The 27781-nt window shown below is 49.3% G+C and overlaps 1 protein-coding gene across 1 annotated transcript in view; it reads left to right on the top strand.

Moving 5' to 3' along the window:
- Positions 1 to 27781, top strand: part of SLC38A8 (solute carrier family 38 member 8) — a 36067-nt gene that overhangs the window by 2317 nt on the left and 5969 nt on the right. The window contains exons 2-9 of the mRNA XM_044434138.1: positions 10522 to 10712; positions 14725 to 14923; positions 16700 to 16853; positions 19277 to 19352; positions 20121 to 20131; positions 21260 to 21353; positions 22805 to 22919; positions 25889 to 26036. Of these exons, the coding sequence (XP_044290073.1) occupies positions 10522 to 10712; positions 14725 to 14923; positions 16700 to 16853; positions 19277 to 19352; positions 20121 to 20131; positions 21260 to 21353; positions 22805 to 22919; positions 25889 to 26036 (988 nt within the window). The remainder of the gene's footprint in view (positions 1 to 10521; positions 10713 to 14724; positions 14924 to 16699; positions 16854 to 19276; positions 19353 to 20120; positions 20132 to 21259; positions 21354 to 22804; positions 22920 to 25888; positions 26037 to 27781) is intronic.

The raw sequence follows: 27781 nt of genomic DNA, 5'->3' as shown, positions 1-27781 counted from the left end.
GCTTAGGATTGCAGTGTAAAAAGCCCCAGTAGTTTTGGATTGCATCAGGAATAACTGAGTTGGACACTTGTTTCCTAAATGCACAAAAGCAGCATTAACATAAAAGAGAAGGAAAAGGGGGAAGAGAAGGAACTTTGGATTTGCATGTAAGCCAGTCCTGGAAAAAGCATTTCAGCTGACCTAGTTTTAAGGGATAGACCACATTTTTCTGGTACCTCTCTCTCTTGGAGACTTTAAGATTAGGAGATTTTTTGGTATAACCTGCCGGATTTGTCATTCTTTAAAACGTATCAGAAGAGTTCTACTGGATGAGGCTAGGGAGCCATCCTGTGAGAAACCCCCAAGCAGGTTGTGATTGCAATTGCACTCTCCCACCCATGTTCCCCAGCAACTGGTGCACACAGGCGTGCTTCCTCTGATAGGTAGCATTGTCGCTTAGGCCTGGTGGTAGCATTTAGCATCAAGAACAGTAGCCATTGATGGGGTTCTAAACTACAACCCTAGACGCACTTACTTGGGATTAAGTCCCATACAGTTCAGTGGGAGCTACTTCTGAGTAGACACATGCAAGTTTGCACTGTGGAAATCAGACCTTCGCGTAGGGAGTGGATCTTGTCTCTAATGCATGCAGATGAGGTAAAGCAGCTCAAGGGTGGCCATGTGTCCTTTTTTGCAGAGGACAGTCCTCTGTTTTCAGGGTTGTTTGCAGGGATCTCCTCTTCCTTTAAGCCATATGTCTAGCTTAATGGTAAAGAACCTCCATTTAGCACCTGGACAGCAGATGGAAAAGAGAAACAGTTGACTTTGTTATGGCGAGATGTAATGTATTTCTGTTTCTTGGCTCTATATATAGGAATTACCATATTCACAGTTTGTGCAAATTGCTGTCCTCTTTGTGTTTCGGCAATTCACATGAACAGTATTCCTAGCAGGTCATCATGCCCAGCCTGCCATTTCGCACTTGCCCAAGGCTGATTTTGAACTGTTAGTAACAGATCGTACAACAACAATTTTACTAGCATGTATTACATTCAAACAAGCACACAATCTCGAGTTGTAAAACAGTGTTGGGGAAGGACTAGATTAACTCTGATTAACCTGGTTTCATATTTATTTATTTATTTATTTTTCTGATTTATATCCTGCCTTTTCCCTACAAAGGGCTCAAGGCAGCTTACATCATTCTCCTCCTCCATCTTATCCCCACAACAACAACCCTGTGAGGCAGGTTGGGCTGAGAGTCTGTGACTGGCCCAAAGTCACCCAGTGGGCTCCATGGCCAAGCGGGGACTCGAACCCGGATTGCTCGAGTCCCAGTCCCATGCTGTTAACCACTATGCCACACCGGCTCATACGAAAGTGCTTGACTTTCAAGACCAACAAAGATGGCGGGTGCAAAGGACAGGCGCTTTTCCCTGGTGGCACCAACATTTAAGATTGTCCAACCATGTTTGATATGCTGGGCTGCTTCCTCAATAGCCCAACAACTGGTGAAAGCTTGAATTTCAATTTGCCTTTGATGTGCAATCGGTTGTTTTCTACGTGTTATTGATGGCTTGCTACTTCAATGTTGTTATTTAAAATAAAGTTGGTGCATGTTATATTGTGCTGAAGTTGCAGGCTAAGACAAGCACTTTTAAAATTGGAATCTATTTATCTATACACACACAAAATTAGTTTTCATTTCCAATACTTCATTCTGAAATCACAGAAAATAAAACATATTGATTAATACTATCACATATATCATGCTGTAAATTTATAAGTCAAGACCATTCTGCTATAAAATTTTTTGTGATCTTTATTATTGAATTTCTTCACTGTCAGTCAGCTCAAAGGCTCCCTGGACAGTTTACAAATTGAAAATACTGTATAGAATGCTTTTGTTATCAAAACAAAAGCCTGGATACAGTGAAATGCTAATAAAGTAGCAAGCTTAACTTTGCAAACAAATGTAGCAGCATCACTGAGTTCCCTCTCTTTAAGGAGCACTTTACTGATGGCCAACACTAAACTAAACTGAAGCCTGGCTTGGAATTCTGGTTCTTTCTGGGAGAGAGGCAGAGGCACTGTAGGTTTGATTTTCTATCACAAAGGCACATATAAGCCGGCTTTTTCTATCAGGATTTGTCTCAATTTTCCCATCACACACTCGTACAAGATTTTTCAGATGGTACTGTTTGATCTCTTCTGTCTCGTTAGGATGGATTGTACCCTCACTCTTCAGAGAGTTGAACTTGTCCTTCTGGAGGATTTTCCTATGCCTCCCAGGGGCAAGGAACATAAACCTCAGTATTTTCCAAAATGTACTGTCATTTGCTATGCAAGTTCCTTATTATTTAGCTTTTTTCTTTGTCTGGTTCCAAACGACCCTTTTCCCTGGACAGCAATGCTCCAAAACCATCTGGCTAGGAAGTGCACAGGGTATGAGCAATCCCAGAAAGATTAGCTGAGTGTGGCTGCAAATCCCGCTGCGGCCAGACCTGCTTCCTAGGCAGGGACATCACTGGAGGACCCCTGCTGTGGAGCAGATCTTGAGGCCACCTTGGAGCGGCTGCTCCTGGCTGGAAGTGGGGCAGAGCCTTTGCTCAGATGGGGCAGCGAAGCAGGTCTGGGGCTGGCCCAAGCTTGGAGGGGAGTCCCCCTGGGACCCGGATGCTGTCACCCTCTCCAGGCTTGCGGTGAAGGCCCCTCGGAGGGCTTCCTCTGCCACTTCTGCCCCAGCACATGTCCCAGCCTCATCACGGATGCTCTGCTAGAGTGGGTGTGTCTGTGGAGCAGCCCCGATTATGTCGATGCAAGGTGTGTGAATATTGGCAAAATGCTTTGGAGATTTTTTGACCAGGTTTGCCACCGGCCAACAAGATGTAAGCTTCCTTTTGTCTGTCATGAAGAGGGCTTTCCTTTGCTTATTGGATCAACACTGTTTTTTACTAGGATCCCACAGCCAGGGGCAAAACGGGTTGAATCCAGGAGTCGGGTGCCTCTCAGCAAATGGTCACGTCAGAAATTATTTTAGGCACTGGCACCAAGTGTCCAGTCCAGTCCGTGATAAATTCTGGAGTGTGGACACACAATGGCCCAGTGCACATAATCACAGGAGGAAGAGAAAGCACGGTGGCTTCTTATCTCAGCCTGCAGCATGTTGATGGTACACCATGGGTTCTGGGGTGGCTTTGGAGCTGCCCCCTCTGTGCACCTTGCTGGGTTTGGATGAGCCAGGAAATAGCGTGCCATGGAGGTAAGCATGTGGATCCAGGAAAAGCAGCAGCTCATGCCCAAACGTGGCTATGATCATGGTCACCCTGGTCTTAAAATGCAGGAAGCTCTCTTGGCCCACCTCTCTCTTTCCTAAGTGCCTCTTGGCTTGGCATTACACAAGGGGTAGATCACCACAATCTACTTTGGCTGGGAAAAGCCTTTCCCACTCCCCCGGCCTTCCGGAAGGTCAGCTAGGCTTAGAGGGACCAGGACAATTTGAGCAGGGAAGCACACGGAATTCCCCCCACCCCCACCCATCCTAAGTCCCGGGACTTTGACCCCCTGCCTCCTAGGTCCCTTTCACCCCCACGTTCCTTGCAGCCTCCTCCCCACCAGCACTCTGCAGTTCGATAGCCTAATTTAAAAACAGAAGCAGAAGAATTTCTGTTACTGCACAACTTGGGCATCCAGAAACCTGTCCTGACCTGCAGCAAACCACCCAGAGCACCATTACCAGAACTGGCCCTGGCCCTGCCTTGATCTTGACAACAATCCTGAAGCTTGCAGCCATGAAACGCCCGCAAGATTGATTGCGTGATGTGCTTAAGAGGCTCCCCCTGGGGTGGGAGCGTCTTCCTCATCTTGGCATCCCCCAGTCCTGCCAGTGGAGCTGGCTTCTTCGCCCAATTTTCCAGCTAGGTTGGCCAAGGGTCCTCAAGGTCAAGGGGCTTGTCGAAGGTCACTCAGCAAGTCATTGCCTCATCCAGGATTACAGCCGAGGTTAAACGGCTTAACGAAGGCAAAAGATATTTGACGAAATAATCTCTGAATCAGGCTGACATTTTGCATACCAAACTTTGCCTTGATGCAATTAAAAATAATGGGGAAGAGGGACAGGGAAGCAGGAGCTGTTTCTCTTGAGAGTGAGTTGAAAGTCTTGGCTTTCGTCTTTCCTACAGCAGGCAAATATTCTGCACTTGAAAGATTTGCCCGTAGTTGGAAACAGCACATGCTGCCTCGTCCTTCTCTTTTTAAAAAAATCACTATCCCACATGCTGCAAGCATGATCACCCTCCAGCCACTCATTAGAATCGGCTCCAGCGACCACGACTTTGCAGTTGGGTGCCACTTGCCAAGTGGCCACTTGCCAGAACAGCCAGGAGATTGCAGCGGTTTGGTGTCTTGGGGCTTGGGCTGCAGAGAACCAGGACCTGATCCTTCCATGGGCCATGAAGATCAGTCGAGTAACTCGGTCCATGATATCCTTGGAGGGAAGACTGTGGTATACAAGGACTTAAGCAGGCATAGGCGATGAAGACAATGTTGATGAGAGCAGATAGATTAACGCAGGGAAGGCTAGCAACCTGCAGAACATAGTAAGATCGTTCAGATGTGACAACATTCAATAATCTAGCCTCCTTTTCCTTGCTTCTCTTCCTCTGATGTGTTGGTGAGAGATCGGAATAGTTTACTGCCATTTTGACTAACTGCAGTTTGCATTATGGCAGCACCCAAAACTGCAGTTAGTTTAATGTGTTTGATCCAAAGAAGCCAGGGTGGTAAACCAAACCCCTTGGCTTGCCCAGGAGCCCTTAAAACACCAGAGCTAGCACTGAGCAGAGCATCAGTATTTCAGTTTGTAAAACGTCAGGATACAAAAATGATGAAGCCAGAGGTAAAAATCTTCCTGAACACGTTCTGGTTCGTGTTAATGTCTGTTGAACCAAGAAATAGTTGCTGTAAAAAGGGATTCTGAAAAACCAAAACCCGCTCCTTCTATTAAAGGATGCATCCAGAGAACTGCTCAACTATCTTAATTCATTTTTTATTTCCCAACCATGTGACCTTTTGATCTTGGTGAGCAGGATAAAGAGACTTTAATCAGCTGCTATAAGGAATTATGAATGGCTAATTGTGCCTGTCACCTCAATTAGTTCTTTGCAGCCTAAGGTGTTCTCTAGCCATTCAAAGTGTCCTTTTCGGCCCCCATCATCATGAACCACTTGCCAAGAATGTGGGCATAATTGGCTTGTCTGATTTAGCAATTGGCCATTGGGCTGTAAAAGAAATACTCAGCCAATGAGAAAGTCTCTGCACAGCCTGGCACACTTTGATGCAATTTTGCTCTGGCTTTCAAAGGCTCTCTTAACTCTCTAATCTTTTATTAGTGACATGATGAGAAGATCCACCTGCCCTGTTAGGGGTAGCCTGAAGGCAGATGAAGCATCCGCTTCATTGAAGCTAAGCAAGTCTGGGGCTGACCTGAGCCTGGGGGGGTGTGGGGGGGGACCCCCTGGGAACCACTTGTTTCCGCCCTGAGTTCCACAATGGGAGAACGGTGGGGTATACATATAATAAATACAGTAAAATTCAACTTTTGGGAATCTAATTTTTATTTGTTTTTAAAGTTCCTAGCTCTTATGAATCAGCAGATAGACTTCCAATAGATATAATAAATACATTAAATAAATAAACTTAGAATGTACAGGAAGACTTTTAGTGTGTGTTGTAATGTAGAGGCAGGACAATGGTGCAGGGTCAAAGCCCCAAGAATGCTGATTAGTGGGGATGATGGTGTCATTGAATACCTCCTTCAGACTTCCCCCTTCCTTCTGAATTCTCCTGCAGTACTCATGGCAGCTGGAGCAAATGAATTTTCCCAGTGAAAACGTGTTGGCCTGGCTTACACATAATGTTAATCCATGGCTTATTTAAACTGTGGTTTGTTGCCCTACCCTGGGTTTGTTGTACAGACAAGAACAAAATATGGTTTGCTTTTTTTGTTTCCATTCCTGCTGTCACATTGGATCCTAATGTCTTTGCAGTTCTGAAGTATGGTCATATAAAGCAGCGAGGATTTTCGGCCATTCTTGCCCACCAGCTGTCGTAACAACCCATGAACAATCCATTGGTTCATTCATCATGACATTCTATGGTTTAAACAACCCAGGATTCACAACTCAACAGCACAACACTTTATGCAGTATTCCTTTCTATTTCTGGTCCACAACATAGAAGCATAGACACCCAGAAACAGAGCAAGTCAGAAGGGGTCTCCTGGGCCATCTAGTCTGACCCCCAGCTCCAGCTGGCCCCGCTTATGACAAATGGCTTGCTAGTGTGGAAAGACGGAGATAAAATCTCCACTTCTAGCATTCATGCTCTCACGCTCAGCCAGGACATAGGAAGTGCACTGAGCCAAGAGGAAGTCTGTAAACGCCCGCAGAACGAGCTGCTTCAGATGATGCAGAGGGACATGCAGGGCTCCCTTCCTGCTGAAGCCGAGCAGATGACCTTCTTCCCCATCAGGGTGGAAGAGGGACCCTGCTTGTACAGTGGGTGGAGCTTGATTCTTCGGGAGCACCCCTCCGATGCTGAGCAGGCTCATGAGGACCTCGAACTCTGGGCTGGGGGCAGGCAGGCTGGGCCCAGGGAATCCAATGGACCCTGTACTTATGGACCAAACTGGCTGGACTAAGCCTTGGGCTGTGGGGTTAACCGCAGGGTTCGCCTGTATCTCAGCTTTCAGATCATGAAAAAGAGGACCAGGCGGAACCTGAGATAGCAGTTGGACTGCTCCATGCAATCGTGTCTGGTCCTCTTGGGACCAGCAAGCCTATCTGATTTGGCATTTCAGAGCACTGAGGCAAGGAGCCATGGCCACAGAGATAGGGGCAGACTGGCCACTGCCCTCAGCCGAGCCTGCAGCTCCATGTCGAATCTGCTTGGGGTCTCCCCTCACTCAGCAGTGATTATTTCCCACGGAAAACCGCCGAGAGGCCCAGAAAGTCCAGCAGCATTTCCGGTCCAAACTGACAGGCAAGGACTGCAAAGACGTACACTCTTTTCAGCCCAAGGTTAGTTTCATTCAAACAGAAAGACAAACTTTTTTAGGAGTCTATAAACACATTTTATTTATTTAAAACTGTTGTATGCCGTCCCTTATGCAAGGCATCTTGGGACAGCTCACAATCAATACATAACAATCAGATCCATTAAAAACAATCTGAGCAAAAAATGACATATAACCAATCAAATGAGACTGCTACATTAAATACTAGTTTTTAAAATATCCGTTAAATAAAAAGGTTTTGACCTGGCGCCAAAAGGAGTATAAGCTCAGCGCCAGGCGAACCTCTCCGGGGAGCGCATTCCATAATCTGGGTGCCACGGCAGAGAAGGCCCTACCCCGAGTAGTTGCCCTTTTGACCTCCTTCAGGGAGGGTTCCCGGAGCAGGGCCTCTCCCACAGATTTTAAGGGGCGTGAAGGCACATAAGGAAGATGTTCCTTCAGGTATCCTGGTTCAGAGCCGTTCAGGGCTTTATAGGTCAAAACCAGCACCTTGAATCGGGCCCGGACTTCAACTGGGAGCCAGTGGAGCTGGATAAAAATTGCCGCCTACCAATGCAAATAAAGCTTGAACTCCTTCATCGCAGTCCAGTGTCAGTATCCTAACGGTAGGCCATTAGAATGTAGTTATGAGGCAGTGATGGCTGTTCAGGCACCTGGAGGAAGGGAAAAGAAGGAGTTCTGTTACAATTGTATGCACACACTCCCTGCATGCGAGTAAGTCTTATGCAATGCAGTGGACTTTGTGTCTGAGTAAACGTTCCTAGGATCGTGCTAGATGCCTGCAATTCTAGGAGCCCTTGTCTCAGAGCAAGCCCTGTTGAACTCAATGGGACGTACTTCTGAGTAGACCTGTGCAGAAGTGTGCTTCCAAAATTTCTTAGCATTGATGATCATGCCGAAGGAGGCATCTGAGAGGTGAGAGGGTGCTTTTCATTTACACAGTTTTTTTTTTTAGTGTGAGTGCCAAGAATTCGCGCCCCCAAATTTTAGTAGGAAGTTAGTGGGGAGACGTACTCTGAATGGTTACTGATATGATGTACAGGACTTTTTTTAAAGCTATAGCTTTCCTCCACTTTATTTATTTATTTATATCCTGTTTTTTTCCTCAAAGGGCTCAAGGCAGCTTACATCATTCTCCTCCTCCATCTTATCCGCACAACAACAACCCTGCGAGGGAGGCTGGGCTGAGAGTCTGTGACTGGCCCAAAACCACCCAGTGGGCTCCATGGCCGAGCGGGGACTCGAACCCGGATCACCTGCATCCCAGTCCCGCGCTCTTAACCACTACGCCACACTGGCTCTCTCTTTATGCACTACTTTTCTATTCTGCCTTTTCTCCAAGAGTTAAACAGCATTGTGTTTTTCTTCACAACACACGGTGGAGGCCGAAAGGGGGATTATCACTCTTACATTTACACCCTGCCTGTTATTCTCCATACTGGGGCTCAAATCAGCTTCCAACATTAAGAACGCATACAATTAAACCCAAAACCCGAGGCTATGCAATGGGACGGCATACAAAAATTCTAAATAAATAAATAAAAACAGAAATATACACAAATCTAAATATAAATAAATTGCCATAATATGTAAACTACCAAAATGAGGAATGCTAACAAGGTATAGAATAAATCTAGTCCCAGGGCAGGGGGAATTTAGTCACCTATCCCAGGCAGCAAAGCTTCTTTGGCTGTCTCCTCTCACGTTTTGCTGACTTTTGTAAGACCATGAATCTGTCGGTGCCTCTTTCTACAGCATTTATGGGCTGCATGCCACATTCCAGTGCCCATCATCCCCAGCCCCTTAAGCATCCTCCTGTCCCACATAAGAGTACCTAGTTTAGCACACACTGCAATTCAAAATGCATGAAAACAAAATGCGCGGAAGATTTGTGATGTAGATCTCTTCCACGTGAGGCGTTTAACCTTCAATTTTATCAAGGTTGTTTTCATCGTTGTCGTCTTCTTCTTGAAGGAGTAAGAGTGCTTCTTTCAAACATGATTTTGTTTGGGAACCAGGGTGCTTCTCTGCCTTCCCACCTGCTCTGTTACTGGTACTGCTGCAGGATAGTGGAATTGCAAAATACACCCCTCTGAGCACAATTTTGTGTGATGGGCAAACGACAAGACAGCTCATTCTAAGAAACAGCTCAGAAATGCTCTGGGGAGCACAAAAGCCCCTGAGGACGGCAATGCCACGGGAAGGTGCTGCAAACTGAGAAACGTGAGGGTTTGGGGCACAAAATAAGCACTTGTGGCCATGGCCTTTCTGAAGAAATCCAGGATGCCATGGGAGAAAGCACACGAGGAGGATGGCTTGGGTGAGCATTGTGTGATAGGCCAGTAGGTCAGGTACTACAATACCCATAAAACTGCCGAGTGCAGATCACCCCTTGGTAAAGCCCCAGAACTGCTCTGCCCCCATAAAATGTTTTAGCCCTCGAATCTGTGAGCTCGTCCAGGTGAGCCTCTGCCACTAAATGCTCCTGCTCTTGGGTTCTTTGCAGGATCCAGACTGGCTCATTTATGGGTTTATTTCCTCTGCCTTTCCTTGTGTTCCATTACAAAACCACAAGATGACAGTGCAGAAGAGGAGACATGTTTATTCGCAGTATCACATGGAGTGCTAACCCTTCAAAAGCTAAAAAGGCACGAAGGTGCTTGGAAAGGCCAGCAGCAGAAGCCCTGGAGGCTGGCGGGAGGGGGAAAGTACCCGAACACTGCGGCGGGTGAGGAATCCCAACCGCAAAAGCAATCCCCATGCCGAGGCGTGCAGGGCAGCAGGAACGGCCGTCACAGGGGAGTTTCCAGGGATGCTCCGGCAAAAGCGCGCAGGGCCTCCTTGGCTGGGAGAGGGGGGGGGGCAGCAGTGGGGCACCCCAGAAGCACAAGCTGCCACTCCGCCACTCCCATTCACTGCAATGCCAGGGTCAGGCCCCCTTGAAATGTCCCCAGAACATCACCCCTTTCCAGATGCTTCGGTCAAGCCAGCTGCTTCAAATATGGGAGAGGGGGAAAGGCTCCCCCCGCCCAGCCACACCGGCTCATTTCGGCCCCTGCCAGCAAGCATCTTCCTGCAGGAGCTCGGATCCTGCCGCTATTTTCTTAAAGCCCAAGTTTAACCTTCCCAGCTGGACTTGCTAATGAAATCAAGCCGTGGGGAGCCCGCCCCAGCGCAGCCCTTCTCACTCGAGCATGAGCGAGTGCGCGCAGGTTCGCATCCCTCTGGCCCCTGCCTGAAATCTGAGCTTCGCTCCCCACCCCACCCCCTTTTCAGCCCTCCTTTGCGGTGTTGGGGCGAGCAAATCCCTCTTCTCCTCGCCGTCCGGCCGCTCCGGGTGGAGCGAGCCCCTTGGCTTTGGCACCTGAAGAGGAACCTAGGCACCTGCGCGATGCCGGCGTAGCCCTGCTGGATCTTGAGACGGTAGCAAACGCGGAAGCTCTCTCAGCCTCCCTTCTCTTTTCCAGACATGGAAGAGCTGGCTCGGGAAAGCATCAGCTTGCTGGCCAAGCCTTCTTTGGAGTCGGACCGGCCCAGCCTCTCCTCCTCGGGAGCTGTCTTCATCCTGCTGAAGTCGGCCCTGGGCGCCGGGCTCCTCAATTTCCCCTGGGCGTTCAACCGGGCCGGGGGAATTGGCCCGGCTGTCCTGGTGGAGCTGGTAAGTCTCTGGCTGGAGCCGCAGGTGCGCGGCTGAGCTGGCCCGGTCCAGTCGTAGCCCCGCTGGTCTGGGGCCAAGCCCGCCGCACCAGTGCCACGTGGCTTGCTTCTGAGTGTCTCTAGAAAAGGGAGCGTTTCATAAAGGGAGGAGAAAAGGGGCGTGGAGTGCAGAATCTGGCCCCCCAATGACACCTGCTCCCCCCAGGGTGTGTGAAGATGCTCTCTCTGGAATGACGTTCTGCATCTGCTCAAGAACACTTTTTCCTTGTCGCAGTGCATGTGTTTGGGTTGAAAACAGGCTTTGGAAATGGTGGGGCAGGGGATGAACTTTAGTCTGGACTCAGTCCTGTGCCTTTTACACAGAAGCAGCCCTGCAGCTCCTCGTGTTCCCCAGCCAGGATCATGGCCTTAATGTACTAAGTATGCTTGCATCCTGGTTTTCACTCTCCCAATGCTCTGTGCTTCTTTGCTCCCTGGGCTTAGCCATGGAACAACCCTGCTAGGTAGGCTGGACTATGGGAGAGAGGGCAGGAGGCGCTGGCCGGGATCCTCTCGTAACCTCATGGCCTCGAACCAGGGGCACCTTGGCCACGGGTCATTCGGACCACTGCCCCGTTGTCTGTGGACACCTCACAGCACGGGGGAAGGAAACCTTTTCTTGCTGGTCTCTTTCCTTTCCTTGCTGCCTAAAACCTTGTTTTCCCCTTTGTGCCTTTTCTTTTCTATTTCTCCTTCCCTGAAAAGCAGCACCAAAATGTGTCTGTAGCTTTCTTGTTCGCTTCCCTCATTAGTTGTGCATGGCAGTTCTTGAGTCTTAGTTGTTAGCCATTTATATATCATTTAGTGAGATCTGCAGGCACCAACATGTGACTTTCAGCGGAGACGGCATTGCTGGTTGGGCTCTCTGGTCCTTGACCGATTTGATTTTGATGATTTTGGTCCTATTACTTTGGTCCTGTATTTTCAACTTATTTATATGTTCTAATATTTATAACTTCTAATAAAAGGCAGGATGTTTCCGTCATGGCTGGGCAGCTTCTATCGCTGCAGATATTATAGCCTACAATTCCCATACTCCTCAATCACTGGTTATGTGGGGCAGGGCTGATGGGAGTTGTAGTCTGGAGGGCCAGTCATCCCACACCCTGCTTCACCCTGTTTGTATTCCTGGGCTTTTCCTGTGTTGTGTACTGCAATATAACATTTAGTTTGCTGAATGGAATAAACAAGAGAAAAAGGAAACCTGCCCCAAGGAGGACACTCATTCCAAATTATAACAGTGTATTTAGATTTCAGAAGACAAAAGTGGGCAAACAGAGAAAGAAAGGGGTAATGTGAGATGCTTGAGAACTAAGCATGTCCCTTTATTGACAACCTGAGTCTAGGTATATTTACTTGAAAGGTTCATTGGCACTTATTGTCTGGTAAGTGTGTTTAGGGCGAAAGCGTGAGTGAGTGAACTAAAGGTTGGGTTTTTTCCTTTTTTGCTATGTTCAGAGTTGCTACATGCATTTTATTTATTTAAAAAATTACATCTGTGAAAACAGATTGCAGGGTGCTTCACACCCGCAGACTAAGAAAGACACGAACCAGTTAAAACAAGATTGATTGCAATATAAGATAAGTGCTCAAAAGAGGGTTTTGAAAACGGCTGGTTCAGTCACAAGGTGCCAGTGAAAATTGGGCACCACCATGGAAAAATCCTTCTTAGCTGATATCCGCCTCTCCTGCCAAAGGAAGAAATATTCAGAGAAGGGTTTTGACAGGTCGGTAACAGAGAGGGCATTGCTCCGTGTATTTTTCAATGTTAGTCCTACACGGAGTAGCCCATTGCAATGAATGCAGCTTAAAGCTGTCAGGACTAATGCAAGCCCCACTGATTTCAGCCACCTTGTTCTACATCAGATAAACAAGGGCTGCTCCTTATGATTTCATTAATTTAGTTATTTCGTTTTTATACCACCCAATAGCTGAGGCTGTCCGGGTGGTTAGCAAAAGTTAAAATTAAAAGTGCACAAAGCCAAACAAACAATAATTTAAAACAACAAAACCGTAATAGTGATTGGCATTAGATCAGCACAGAAGCATAGCAGAGGCACAGAATAAAATGCAAATGTATAAAAATAAAGTTAAAAAGTTAAACGGTTAAAATGCTGGGAGCATAAAAAGGTCTTCACCTGGTGCCAAAAGGGATGCAAAGTAGGTGCCAGGCACGCCTATTTGGGGAGTTCTTTCTGCAACCGGGCAGCCACCCCCAGAAAGTGCCACCCTCTCTGTGGTAGCCAGCGGCCTCAAGTCCTTTGGGAGAGGCCCCCTGAGAAGCGGGTGGGGGAAGACCTCAGGGCCCGGGAGGGGCAGGCCGTATGGTATGGGAGGTGGCAGTCCCTCAGCTAACCCGGCCCCAAGCTGCAGCATCTGGCAAAATGCTCATTCCCACAAAGGACGCCAAGAGGTGAGAAAGCAGTGAGGTGAGCAAAAGGGGCGGTGAGTCAACATTCCAAAATAATCCATGCCAGTGCATTTCCTTCCTCCAGGAATTTCAGGATGCCCCAGTCAGATACGCTTGCGCCTCAAACCCTGTTCTCTCAGCAGACTGGGATTTGAAGAAGAGGCCTTACGCAGATTTTCCCCAGGAATGAGCTCTGTGTGGTCTGAAATATACTGGAAGGGCTTACTTTGGAACTGTGGAATTAAAACACACACTGCCACTTTAATGGGATGAGTTCTAGGACTACCAGTCCATTTGCAGCAAATAAAATAAAAAAAATAAAAAAAAATCTCAAGTCACTTAAAAGATCGGCAGATTTATTATGGCATCAGTCCGGGAAATCTAGGGCCAGGATAAAATGTTTTGGAGGTGATTATGAATGAGAAGAAACCATGATTGTTCTTGGAGGAAAGCTTGGATTAAACATCTTTGTCTTTAAGATGCCATAAGTTTTTTTGTTTTTGTTTTTGCAGTTTTACATACTTTTATCACAGTCCTATTGAATTGCTTTCAGTATACATACCTTGTTTGTGTGAGTAATGTGTTATTCTTTTGGAGGGATGTGGTATATGGCAGCATTTTCTTTCCTAAATTACTTTGAATATCTTTTGCCAGAAATATTTCTTGTCCAGCCCCATGACAGGTTTCAATAAGTAAAATTCTCCCTAGAATGATCACAACTCTAACAGTTACCTTCTGGGGGATTAAATACAGACCTGTAATCCATGGGGCATTAGAAGCCTCTGTAACTGAGTCTTTTAATAACTGAGTGGGAACTAAATGCCTTTGTAGTTTTCCCCAAATCCAGCTTTTTTCTGTTACTTTATGGAGATGCCCTGGTCTTAAGCTTACACACTGACTTACTTTTAAGTAAGCGGCACTGAATATACTGGAGTAAACATATGGTTCTGTTGTGAATGGACAGATTTTTTTTAAATAGGTGCTCTTTCCTAAGTAAAACCTTCTCGGATTCCATCCCTAATGATTCATGATTTTAATTCAACTTTTCCTCACAGTTTGCAAAACTGTACACCTGGAATAATGGGGAGGGGTTGCTTGCTTGTCACTCAGAACTATATTTGGAATGAAACCGGAAAAAATATTCATCAACTGTAGCTCCTGATAAAAGTATCCTCTAGGAACACAAGCAAGCTAATTTGCTTAATAAAAATGTGAATGAGAATAGAATTAATATCAGGAATTAGTAAGAACCAAAACAGAAACTGATCCGCATTTTCCTTTTCGGTGTTTGTTTCCTTGGAGCAATCAGTGGCACCTGGGTGAAGAGCCAACGCGATGAAGCTGGTATGTGCTGACAAAGCATCCGCGCCTTAGTTTGGCTCCCCAGGAAAATGCAGAGGAGGATTCTGCGTCCTCCTCCCGTCTCCGGGCGAGAGCTTTTCTCCCCACATCCACTGCCAGGGGTGGCTTCTGGAACAGAAGCGGTTGCCTCCCGCTGCTTCTACGGGTCTCCCGTGTCCCACAGGCGTCTCATCCCCTTTCTGCCTTCCCCCCCTTTCTGCAGGGCTCTTTGATCTTCCTCATTAGTGGCCTAGTGATCCTCGGCTATTCCACCTCCATCAGCACCCAGACGACATACCAGGGCGTGGTGCGGGAGATCTGTGGGGCCGCCGTCGGGAAGCTGTGCGAAGCCTGCTTCATTCTCAACCTCTTCATGATTTCCGTGGCTTTTCTCAGAGTCATGGGGGACCAGTTAGAGAAATGTGAGCCTCCCCCACCCAACAAAGCCAGATTTGGCTCCCCGGACTTTGCTAACCCCTCGTTACCTGGATGTGTAGCCTGTTCCATTCTGACCAGCAATGTAACAATGATCCATGAGTTGCAATTAATAATACCAAGTACTGCTCCCCAGCAAAACAGAAATTAATGCTTTAAATTAATAAAACAGAAATCGAATGTAAACTTTATTTGCATTTCCCCATGTGGCTCTGCTCTTTAGCAGGGCAAATAGAAGCCTGGCTGGGGAGGGCCAGAGAGGAAGTTGAAGCAAGGAAATCAGCATGTGTGTAGAGCAATCCGAAGTGGGGCACCCCAGTGAGACCAGGAGACCGGGGCCATTCTCACGTAGCAGTGGCAGCGCTGCTGCCATTCTGGATATGCAACCTCTGATTGGCCCGATTTTGTGCTGTGCCAAGTTGGACACTACAGGTTAACCAGGGGTTAAACAGCCCACAGTTAATCTGAGGACTAATTGGAGGTTCATGGTGGATTGCTTAACCCACATAGTGTCTGAGTTTGCATGTTACAAAAGAACTACAGTTTGGAGGTTGTGTAATGAAAATAGCAGCAGCATTTGACCCTGGTAAATCGTAGGCGAATTAATCCGTTGTTTGTTGCTGTTACATGCGAACTGGGATACTGACTTGCCTGATGACCTTGTGGCAATTGTGGGATTTGACTGAAGTTGCTTCAGTCCATTAAACCGGTAGCCTCACATATGTGGGGAAATTCTCATTTATGCCACCTTGAGCTCATGGAGCAGTGGATTATGAATGTGATAGGTCAGATACAATTGAACCGACCTCGAAGGCAGCCTTTCCTAACTTCGGGCCCTTCAGGTGTGTTGGGTTGCAACTCCCATAATCCCTTGTCTGCATGCTGGCTGTATGTTATGGGAATTGTAGTCCAGCACATCTGGGAGTCGCCAGGTTGGTGAAGGCAGCTCAAAAGCACAATGCAGCAGTGACGAGTAAGATAATTATTTTGTTAAAACAATTCTTTATTGCGGTTCATCAGACCTGGTTCCAGGGTGGTACAGAGGGGATCATAGCCCCCCCTCACTTATTATGGAGGAGGCCCTCGGGGGGGGGGGTGTCACTGGATCCAGGGTCACCCTTCCTCCCACCACTCGTCAAGAGACTTAATTTTGCTGGTTCCCGGCTGGCCGGAGTCCCGGATTTGTCGGATTCAGGGTGCTGTTCCGGCGGCTCCCAGCGGCTCTGGGGAAGCCCCTGTCCGGAGAGGCCTGCCCGGCTGACGCCCGCGGCTTCTGCCGCACTTTTGCTCCTGCTCAGCTGCTGCACCCCATGCCCTGAGACAGCAAGCCTGCGGCAGGAACTGCCTGCCTCGTTCCACAGAAGCCGCCCGGGGACCTTTTGGAGTGGGGAGAGAATGTAATTAAAAAACAATTCATTCGTAATAAGATAAGAAATACCTTGTAGATGCTGTCACGACTTCACTCAAAAAGAGACCCCCTCTTCTTGCATTCATTACGCAACCAGAACTCCAGCAAGGCGACGAAGCTCGTTCTTATTGTACAGGTGGCATAAGGTGTGGAAAGAGGTGTGGGTGGGGGGCGTGGCTCTGACTCTCTGAAAGGACCCCCCCCCATTTCTAAGTTTGCCATCGCGCCACTGTACCGAACCAACTGGAATCTCGTGCGAGGCCATGGCAGCCCCTGGGGACCCCGAGGAAAAGCCAGAGCCACACGTGAGAAGGCCGGCCACCCAACGCCTCCTTACGGGCGCTTCCCTCCCCAGTGTGCGACTCCTTCCGCCCCAACGACACGGCGAGCGGAGGGGCGGCTCGCCATGACTGGTTCGCGGACCACCGCTTCGCCTTGTCTGCGCTGAGCATCCTGGTCATCTTGCCCCTCTCCATCCCGAGGGAAATTGGGTTCCAGAAGCACACCAGGTAAGAGGCCCGTCCCTGCACCCTCTCTCCGGCTTTGGTGGTGGGCAAAGGGTGACGAGTCAGCCCGAGGCCGCGGGGTCATGCTGTGCCCGGGGCTTGGCTCAGGGCGCTGGCGTGTGCCAGGTCTGGGAGAGGCCTGGTGGGCATCCGCTGCAAAGCCAGAAATGCGGAACGATTCGGCCTCCCGTCAGCGGCGCGCTCCAAGAGCGCTTGCTGGGGCTACTTGCTTAAAATAGTGACCCGCTGTGGCCGTGTGCGTGTTTTCGCCCTGAGAGGAAAGTCATTGCTCGGGGCAGCTCCTGCTTCCGCAGTGGCCTTCCCAGACGAAATCAAGATGGCGGCAGCACAAAGAGATTCCGGAGGCAGTGGAATGGAGTGAGGCATGATGGGAGTCGTCCATTGGGCTTCCTCCGAAATGGAGAAGAGGTTGCTTCGGTGTGGATGCTGTTCTTAACCAGGCCCTTTCCATCCTGATTTTTATCCTGGTGCATGTGGATTCAAGTTGGCTTTTGGGAGCTGCTGAGGAGTCTGTTGCCGATTCCTGTTGGCTTTTGGGAGCTGCTGAGGAGTCTGTTGCCGATTCCTGGTGTTGTGAATAGTCATTCTGCTTTTCTTCCGTAGATTCAAGCTTGGCATAGCATAGTCACCGAGCACACTAAACGCATTCATGGCCACCGCACCAGCCTGTTTTCAGTCCAGTCCGCACACACGCACGCGCGTGTGCGTATGTGTTTGGCTTCTTTTATGGAATCAGCCCATCTCCTGCTTGGGCTTTCCCTTCCCTTCCGCCTTCAGTTTTCCTTAGTGTGATTGTCATCTCCAGCAAGTCTTGCCTTCTTTTGATGTGCTTGGAGTACAACGGCTTCAAGTTCATCATTTTTGCTTCCACGGCAAGTTTATTTGTTATCTGGGCTCTCTGTGCAGCTCACATAAAAACACACAACATTCTAAAATCAATCACATCAACTCAGCATATTCAACATAAATTAACAACGGAATGCAAATGTCAAACACAATATATCAAAGTTAAAATATTATACAGAACATTAGAATAAAGCAATTTAAACCAAACTCAGTTTTTGCCTGGCGCCTGAATCCTGGCAACTCTGGCTTGACTTGCTCTAGCACCCTCTTGTGCATCTTTCTGAGGGTCTGGAAGATTTGCAAAGCTCTTCTCCAGCACCATGGTTTGAATGCATCCCCTTTCTTCCTTCTGCCTTTCTGAACTGCCCAGCTTTTGCACCTGTTTATCATGACTGGGAGTGCGTGATCTTGGCCTTGGTGCACTAAACCTGTTAGGGTGAGATCTTCTGCACCCTAAAACAGCTTTCGACAGGTGGCTAGTTGAGCCACGCTGAGATTTTTAAGACCTTTTGCTGTCTAAATGCGCATCGGAAAGTGTAAACTGCTCGGGCCACTTTGGCTGTGAGGGTATAGAAATGATATTAATTTATCTACCAGCTTCACTGGCTCCCAATTGAAGTCCGGGCCCAATTCAAGGTGCTGGTATTAACCTATAAAGTCCTAAAGGGCTTAGGTTCAGAATACCTGAAGGATCGCCTCCTTCCCTATATGCCCTCGTGCCCCTTAAGATTGGCAGGGGAGGCCTTGCTCCGGGAACCCTCCTTGAAGGAAGAATGGAGGGTGTCTACCCAGAGGGAGCCTTCTCTGCAGTGGCAGCCAGGCTATGGAATGCGCTCCCCAGAGAGGTCCGCCTGGCCCCAACGCTGTCCTCCTTCCAGTGCCAGGTAAAGATATTTTTATTCAACCATCATTGTAATAATCAAGGGGTTTAGATGTTTTAATTTTTTCCCTTTTTTTCCTTCCTCACAGTTGCATTTTCTATTCTTTTCCTTCCTTTTCTTTTTAGTATATCATGTTCTGTTTTATATTGTTTTAATAATTGTGGTTTTATTATTGTATTATTCTAATTCTATATTATGTAAGCCATCCTGAGTGCTTGTGAGAAGGATGGGATACATACTTTGTAATAAATAATAAAGAATAAGAACAAGGTGTGCCCTTACTCTTTAAGGTGTCACAAAACTTGTTGCGGTTTCTTGTTGGTGACTTCAGAAATACGCCTATATGCTTATAACGCTACCCTTTCCCCAAGTTCGGTGATGTGTGCCTTTTGTCGTGTGCTCTTACGGCTGACGGGCACCAGGTGGGTTGTGCAGAAATCGCAGGAAGTCAAAACGGTGAAGTGGCAGGAAATGTAGGTCCTTCCAGGAAATAAAGCCCCGTGGTCCCTAACATGGCACAGAGCCCGTTGCCCCCACCAAACCCGACTCAACCAGCAAAGCTCGGAATGGACACCCCACTTCTGCTGTGGGGTGCAGTCTGTTGCCCCTTTGCGTGCTGGTGGCCCCAGGCTTCCAGCGTGCAGAATCCTTACCAGCTCCACTTTGCGTGTGTTTCAGCATTCTCGGCACCCTGGCTGCTTGCTACCTGATGCTTGTCATTGTGGTAAAATACTACCTCGATACGGATCGCATTGTCATGTATGAACGCCGCCGGACCTCGGGGTAAGTGTTGGCCTGGGCAGCGGCCTCTTCCTGCCAGATGCTGGGCTTCAGCACCTTGCAGTGACCCAGCAGGCTCCTTTCAAGGTGCTGCCCAGATCCTGTCACGTGGAACCTGCCGCCGTTCCCTTGTTTGCCTCTAACCTGAGCTCCGCTGTCGATTCTCCTGCTCCCCAGTGTCTTTTTGATGTGATGTGTCAATATTCCTGCAGCACTAGATGGATTTTCTCGCCTTGTCTCCTGTAGCAGTTCCGGATGTTGTTACTGCACTGGTATCCAGGAGTGACAGCTAATGAGCACGATTGCAGATGACAATTAACGCCTCTTGGGCTGCTTTGTATGCTGCCTTTTGCTTCTTGGAATCCAGGGACTTAGGCACACCTAATTCTGCACAGGGCCAAGCTTTTTAATTTCCCGGGCACTCCTTTTTTTCTTTTCTTCTCCTGAATATGTGCTTCGCCTTTTTTCCCCCTAACTATAAATCCAAGATCCACAGTTCAGAATTTCTGTCTTCATTTCTGGCTCTTTGTTGATAGAATATCTTTCCTCTGGACATGTATAACCCTGTCTTTTCCCAATTTCTCAGCCACCCCCTCAAGATCCATATCATAAAAAACAGATTTCCTCAGTTTAAGCTACTTTAGCTTTTTAAAATACATTCTTTTCTTCCCTTAAGGCCAAACTAGATGATGTGTCCCCGATAGAAGGTTTCAAGAATGTGTGTGTTTTTTAAGGTTAAAAGTGGCCAAGGGGGTGGCAGAAGTGGACTATGGCCCTGTGGGAAGGCGGGTTCAGCGTAGCTCCGGCTGTATTTCTGAGTGAAACCTCTCTCACGCTTAGCTCAGCGGCCGAACGTAAGTTTTGCATGCAGAAGAGGGTTGATCCTTGGTGTCTCCATGTAGGGTTGGAACAGCTCTTGCTTGGAATGGCAAAGTCTTTGTCTGCTGGTATCAAAAACAGATTGGCCAAAACCCTCTTTCAGTATAAGGTGCTGTCTTATGTCATGGGATTTTAGGGACATACTGGGGGATATTGAGGAGGAGACATTTGGTACAATTTAGTGACTGCGTTCAGACAATAAAATAACCGAGGGCTGAGTATAGGCGTAGCGTGGGTTGTCCTTGAGTCCTAAAATATTGTGTTATCTGAACTGAGCTGTGCTAAAAATCATGGTTTGTTAACCATGAACAACCTGCAAATAGAATGTATGGCTTCTTGTTGGCTTGTGAACAGGGAGTGGCTCCCCGTGGCTTGTTATTTTGGCTGGGTTTGGACAAGACGATAAGCCGTGCTTCACTGACAGCCCATTCTCAACCCTCATTCAGCCCTTGCATGTGGGTCATGGCATTGTCTGAATGCTCGCATAGACCAGCGCACATTTCATATCAAGCAGAGCTGCTGTTTCACCAGGCTTGATCGGAGAAGGAACTGATCAGCCAAGGGGACCTTGGGAGCACACGGAGTTCCACTGGGAGAGATCATTGGTTCATCCAGCTCGGGGCTGTCTGCGCGGACCCTCCACAGCTCCCCAGGTTTTGGACCGGAGGCTTTTCCAGCCCAGGAGATACCAGACTTGGATGGGGGCCCCGCTGCACACAAGACACCTGCTGAGCTGCATTTCTCGCAGCTCTGGAGTTCCAGCATTCATCAGCTCTGCAGGGGAATCTTGCTTCAAGTTCTCGCATGCACTGGGGTATTAGCAGTTTCTCAGAAAAAGGATACTTTCTATGAATTGACATAAAGAGTAAGGAGAGGGGATTGATGGATGCGGGACTTTGCTTCCTTCCTTGGGAAATCCTCTTTGTTCGGATACATCCCCGTTGGTCTGGTGGATTTCTGCAGCTGGCACTCCTTTCTGCCCAGCTGGCGATTGACACGCAGGCTGGCCTTTAACCGTTTCCCTCTCAACTCTTGCAGGGCTTCCTCTTGGGCCTCCATGTTCAGCGTGATCCCAACCATCTGCTTTGGTTTCCAGGTAAGGCACTTAACGTCTTTCCTTCTGCTTTGGGAGGGTGGGGGTTGGCCAGCGTCCTCTTTCCTGTTCTCTCCCTGTCTCATGGAACAATACCTCTGGCCCTGTGCGGCATTCTTTTCTGGCTGAGGCGATGCAACATCCTGGGATAGCGTGAAGGCAGGAAATCCCCCTGAAGCTGGGAGTTCGGGTTAGGGGGCTGGATGTCGGGTGCTCCGACGAGTAAGAGTGACCATGCATCAGAGCCCTGTGAAAATAGGGCTCGCCTGCCTCCCTTGCCAAGTGGAATCTAGCCTGCTCCCTCCATTCAGTGGGGATTTCTGAAGACATTCTTCCTGCGCTTGACTCTGACGCACGCTTGCTTGTGGCAGCTGCTGTTGTTCTGAAGCAGGGAAGCGGTGGTCCGCCATGGAGCTGCTGTAAAGGAAGAAGGGGAAACGGGCAGCTCCCCTCCTTTCTAGGGAACTCGGAAGGAACGGTCTGGCAACTCAGGACATGTCAGCAGGGTTTGTGCAAGGAAGCCCTTGCCGTGGGTCGCTCCTCAGCTTGGGCCTGGGGTCCAGTGCAGTAAAGCCATTCATTACTTGTCCTTCTTGTTGTGATGACTTATGTTTCTAATTTCTGTACTGCCTCATAGCTGAAATTCTCTGGGCGGTTCACAGCAAGGTATCAAACAGAGCAGCGAAACATAATGCAAATAAGATAAAGCAACAGCATTAAGAGTCAACATTAATGATGGGAAGTTGTAAAATGCAGGGCAAATACCATCAAAAGACCCAGCAAGAAGAATTATCAGGATTAAAGGCCTCCAAATAGAGGGCTGTCTTGACCTGGCACCAAAAAGGTGGCAAATTTGGGATGACAGGGCTGCCCAGGAGGTTGTTCCGAAGAAGGGGGCCACCACGGAGAAGGCCCTTGGTCTCTTGTCACCCTCCAAGCCTCTTGAGGCGTTGGTGCCTGCAGGGAGTCCCCAGAGGTCACGTTGTAGTGTCATTTCAGTGCCTGGAGGCCAAAAGAGAGATTAGTCTAAATCTGTAGCCAGCAGTGACATCTTTTTTTCTTTTTCATTTTTACTCGGGTGTAGATCTCAGTTGAGGACTGGGGCATGAGCATGTATATGGGCATAATTTCTTCCCTGCTTTAGTGTAAAAAGCCTCGGACACTCAGCTCAGCAATAGATTTAAGGTGAGCCGCTGCCATTGCCCAGGTGAGAGTGAGCTGTGGGCCGACAGCCAGCTGTGACGGGGAAGAGGAGGCAGCTCCGGGATTTGTGTCCATGGGCGCCTGCTGGGCTCTGGGCCTTGGCAGGTGCTCCACAGCCCTCGGGCACAGACGCAGCGAGCTGCCGGAGAGCCACCGGGAGCTGGGCAGGCCGCCAAAGATGCTCTTGGGGCTCCGGGATGAAGGCGGGCCGGTTGCCGCCAGTTTCCCCTGACACGCGCCCTCTGTTTCAGTGCCACGAAGCCTGTGTCGCCATCTACAGCAGCATGGGCAACAAGAAGCTGTCGCACTGGGTGGTCGTGTCCGTGACGTCCATGCTCTTCTGCTTGCTCATTTATTCCCTGACAGGTAAGCCGGCTTCAGCTGGCCCTGGCCTGTGGACCAGGGGAAGCAGCGTCGTAGCCGAGGGACCCGCATCGGGGGCCTGCCAAGCGGTCCCTAACCCCCCCTCCCTCCCTCTCCCTCTCCCTCTCCCTCCCTCTCCTCTCATGGAAAGCTGGGATTATGGGGAAATAGGGTTTTCTTGGTGCCGAAAACTGTGTCCAGCAAAGTTGTCTGTGTTAGCTTTCAGACCCCTGCCTCTGCCTTCCACACGGGGGCAGGTGAATTGCCCAGACCTCTGGGACAGGAGGCTGCCCTTTTCCATGGCCCCTTTGGCCACCATTTTGTGGTAGTGCCCAGGAGTGTTTCTCAAATTGCCCCTGTGCGCCTGACCTGAAAGGCCCCTACCCCTCCTGTCTGCTTTGTACCGAATTACTTCTCGTTCTGCATCAGGAGTGAGCTGTGTGAGTTGAGAGCTCAACACACAGTATTTTATAGACCAGTCTCCTTCAATTTAGCAGTCCAGAGATGCCGCACTACAATTCCCATAACCCCCCAGCCAGCATCTCTCTCCACCTTCCCATGTTCTCCAGAAGAGACGAATTCTAAGCACACAGTTGGCTGAGGGATGCTGGGAGTTGTAGTCCAACATATCTGGAAGGCACCCAGCAGAAGGTTGCTGTACTAACGCATTTGTCTGAGTGTGACTCTTCATGTAGTGTAGATGGTACTATCTGTCCAAGCGGGGGAGCTATTGGTGGGCTTGTGAGGGGCAAAGCCCTATGAGAGGGCCCTCCAGGACCCACCAACGGGGGCTGAGCATGCCCAGTGGGCAGGGAATGCTGACTGATGGATGCAGGACAGAATGGTGGACTGTGGAGGCTGAATGGAATGGCGTGGAATTGGGCCTGGCTGGCGGAACCTGGGGAGCATCTCGTTCCAGGTCGTTCCTCATCACTGCTCTGGAAATCCCCATCTGAGCGTTGTGCCCAGTGCAGAGAAGTTGCCTCAAGGCCCATGAGATGCTGCTTTTGCACCCACATGAGAAAAGAGGTGCCATATTGTTGCTATCATGGCACCGACTGTCTTGCCTTCCTCCTCCTCGTAAGGCATTCAAGGCAGCTTACAAGGTTCTCCTGCATCTGATCCTCACAAGAACCCTGTGAGGTAGGTTAGGCTGGGAGTCCATGAATGGCCCAAAGTTACCCAGGGGGCATCGCAATCTATTTCTATTCAGCCCAGTAGCTGAATCTCTCCAGGCTGCTTGCTTCATCCGGACCACGATGCAATAAGTAAACAATAAAGCACTGTAAAGAGAACCCAAAGGCACATTTTAAAAACAATCTGGCAGCTGAAACAATGATATGGAGGTGAGCTGTGGAAGCACCTGTGCTTCATAACCCATTTCCCAGGTTGGCTAGGCTCCAGCCTGGTTGCTATGGAAGCTAATGGGCACATTTCTGAGTGTCATTCCTGGAATTGCTGCCCATGTCACTGTTCTTGGAATACTGTTCCTCATGTCACGGAGACCTTCCCATCTGCGGTTCGCACCTGGCCACCAACTGGAGCTGGAAGTCTACACGGTTCTCCTGGTCACTGGTTTCTACCCTATGGCTAGGTATAGTTCTATTTAAACTGGAATGATCATTTCTAGCTTTGCATCTGTTCATGTAAATTAGCACAGGCAAATGTCATGCAGAAATGTAACTTTGCGGGGACACTGTATTCTCAACTTCTGTCATGCTTTGGGCCCCTTGTGAGAAGTCAAGACTCCCTGGAGAAGATGGTCAGGTTAGGACCAGTGGAAGGCAGAAAACGAAAAGGAAGACCAGATAAAGATGGATCAAATCCACAAGGGAAGCCACAGCCTTGGACTTGGAGGAGCTGAACGGATCTGTCACTGAGGGAGCATTTGGGGGGCTTTGACTCATAGGGCTGCCATAAGTTGGAGATGACTTGACGGCCCATAGCAAGAAAAATTCACCACTGCTTGGTTGAATAGGAGCCATTGAAAGGCTGGAGGGGCGGAGGGAAGAGGTACCTTTTCCACATCACCACTTTTGTTTCGAAAGCCTGGAGCTGCTTCCTGGCATCTCTGCAGCTTCCCGGCCAGCCGTGCCTCCTGGAATGGCCCATAGGAGGGCATCCTGACAAGCCAACCTCCCTTTCCAGGAAATGTTGCTACGAGGCTGCAGCTCTGTGGAGTTCCTTGAGTTACTGAGCAGTCTGATTCTTTCTTAAGATAAAGAATAAGACCTTAGTCGTGTAGTACAGGTATTCAGGTAGGTCTCTGACCTGGGAAATGTTGTAGGGATCCACCTTTGTGCCTCCCATGAAAGTAGAAGAAAAATGGCCTCATGCTTTTGTGGAAGAAGACTGGAGCAGCAAACGGGGGCTTCTCTGTCCCCTGAGTGGAAATGGTAGGTCTGTGTAGACGTGGTTCCATCTTTACAGGCTGTGGGGCCTGGGAGCCAGCAAGAGGGATCACCTGGGGGAGGCAGTGGGGCGCCCAAGAAGCACCCCTCCAGCAACTCCGAATCCTGCAAGTTTGCCCTGTTCCTGTGCCTGAGGAGCCAGCAGGGATGCTCTCGGTGCCACACCGGCGGCCCCAGTTGCAGTCGGTGGATGCCCCACGGACACTCATCCGCCCCCTCTGGCTGACCAATGGTTTCACTCTCTTTTCACATCAGCTTAACCCTTGCGACTTTTTAATCTGTTCTGGAAGGAGGCGAAAAGTCAGCAGGCTTCTACTGGAGCTGCGAGGCAGGCGAGACCTTTCAGTGAAAGGCTGTGCACAGTTGCGTGCCGTGCCCCAGGGGACTCTAGGTTGCATGCCTGCCCCATGTTTGCACACCCTCTCTGCATGTTTCGGGTAGTGGCCAGAGTACGTTCCTCCCAAACCTCGCGGCACTCTTTCCCCTGCTTCTTCCCGGAGAATGTTCTCCGCATTCCCGAGAGCTGGTCTGCGAGGCCACTGTGGCCTGTTCCCTCCGCAGGGCTTTACGGCTACCTGACGTTTGGAGCCGATGTCGCTGCCGACATTCTCATGTCCTACCCGGGAAACGACGTGGTGGTCGTCATAGCCCGCCTGCTGTTTGGCGTCTCCATCCTCACCATCTACCCCATCGCCCTTTTGCTTGGACGGTAAGAGTGGGAGCCCTCGTTTCCCCCGCTTGAGCCCTGAGAGAAATGCGGAGTTTGAGGGACCGAGGGCCCTGTGTTCTCCCATTTTCTGGGGGCCTCTGCATTTTGTGGCCTAAACCGGGGGTGGTGGTGTGTACAACAATCGCGCCGAAGGCCTGCCTCGTCTAACGCTCCGTTCCCAGAGGCCAGGAAGATGCAGTGGGCAACACACAGGCAAGATCCAACCTTCCTGCTCATGCGCAGGTCTTCCGCAACAGGTCTGCCATGAACTGGAGTACAATAGGTAGCCAACCTGTCTGACGCTCCATACAGACGCTCCCGCTCAAAGCCACCCAGGTCGGAGGCCAGCACTGTTTATTAGACTTATATCCCACCTTCTGTCTTCTTAAAGAGTGCAAAGTGGCTTACGTTTTGCTCCACATTTTATTGCCCACCACAACAACCCGGCGGGGTGGGCTGGGCTGGGCTGGGCTGAGCATCTCCAGTGATCCTGAGGTTGCCCGGCTGGCTCCATGGCTGAGTGGGGATAAGAGCCTGGATTGCCTGAGCCACAGCCCCGTGTGCTGAACCACCACACCACACCACGCTGGCTTCCATGCTGTGCCACGAGGAAGGAAATGTGTGCAGAGACTGTACTGCCTTGCAGCCTTTCCTTCGGTCTGTGTTGAGTTGGGATACACTGGTGCTGTGAAGTCCACCTTGCTTGAGCCCAGCAGACTTCCTGCCTACTTTCAATCTGAGGATCAAACGGCCCAGTTGGACTTTTTTTCCCATAGATGCCTGCCTCGAAGATGGGCTGCAGTTTGTACTGAGGGCCAACGTGGTGTTGTGGTGAAGAGTGCGGGACTGGGACTCAGACGACCCGGGTTCTAGCCCCTGCTCAGCCATGGAGCTCACTGGGAGACTTTATGCCAGCTACAGACTCCCTGCCCAGCCTACCTCACAGGATTGTTGTTGTGGGGATAAATTTGAAAGAAAGAGGAGATTCACGTAAGCTGCCTTGAGTTTCTTGGAAGGCAAAAAACATGGGATACAAATATAATCCATCAAATGAATGCACCTCAAAATGCTAAGGACATGCACGCAAGGACTAGAACCGCATGGCTTTCAGCCTCCACTGAGCATCAACAGTATGATCTGCCCATGTGTCCTTCATGTTCTTTTTTTAATTGTGCAAGCCACAACGCATCTTAGAGGTGGAGGTCTGAGTTACCTTGACTTGCACAAGTGGAATTTTCACCAGCCAGCTAATGAACTCAAGGGAGGAGCCTGAAGATAGTGAAAACCCTTTGGATTTTCACTTCCCTATAAGAAACTTAATGGATAACCCTCCTGGGTTCTAGCACTTTGAAAGATGGGGAAAAACATCTCCCGTCAACCTTCTCCACACCACGCATAATTTTATATGCCTCTGTCACTCCTCAATTCCTCACTGTCTTCCAAGTTAAAATCCTTAAATGTCACAACCGTTCTTCATCCGGGGGCGGAGTTGCTGCAGCCCCCGGATCATTTGGAGTGCCCTTTTCTAGCTCCTTGGTACCCCGATACCCCATTGAAAGCATGGCCGGCATTGCACGGCCTTTAGAAAAATCAATGGCTGCAGCCATTTAATTGTTCCACATCAGGTCTGTGGGAGCAAATGATTCCCACCTCCATCTCACCCCAGCCTGTGAATGGCACTTTTGGATTGGCAGGGGCGTGGAAGTCCTCTGCCCCCCTCACCCCAAAGTATTTTGGGGTGGCCC

This window comes from Varanus komodoensis, unplaced genomic scaffold, assembly GCF_004798865.1.
Source record: "Varanus komodoensis strain SLA01 unplaced genomic scaffold, ASM479886v1 scaffold27, whole genome shotgun sequence".
Lineage (NCBI taxonomy): Eukaryota > Metazoa > Chordata > Lepidosauria > Squamata > Varanidae > Varanus > Varanus komodoensis.
Note: the sequence above shows the minus strand (reverse complement) of the source record. Positions and strands in the feature narration are given on the sequence as shown.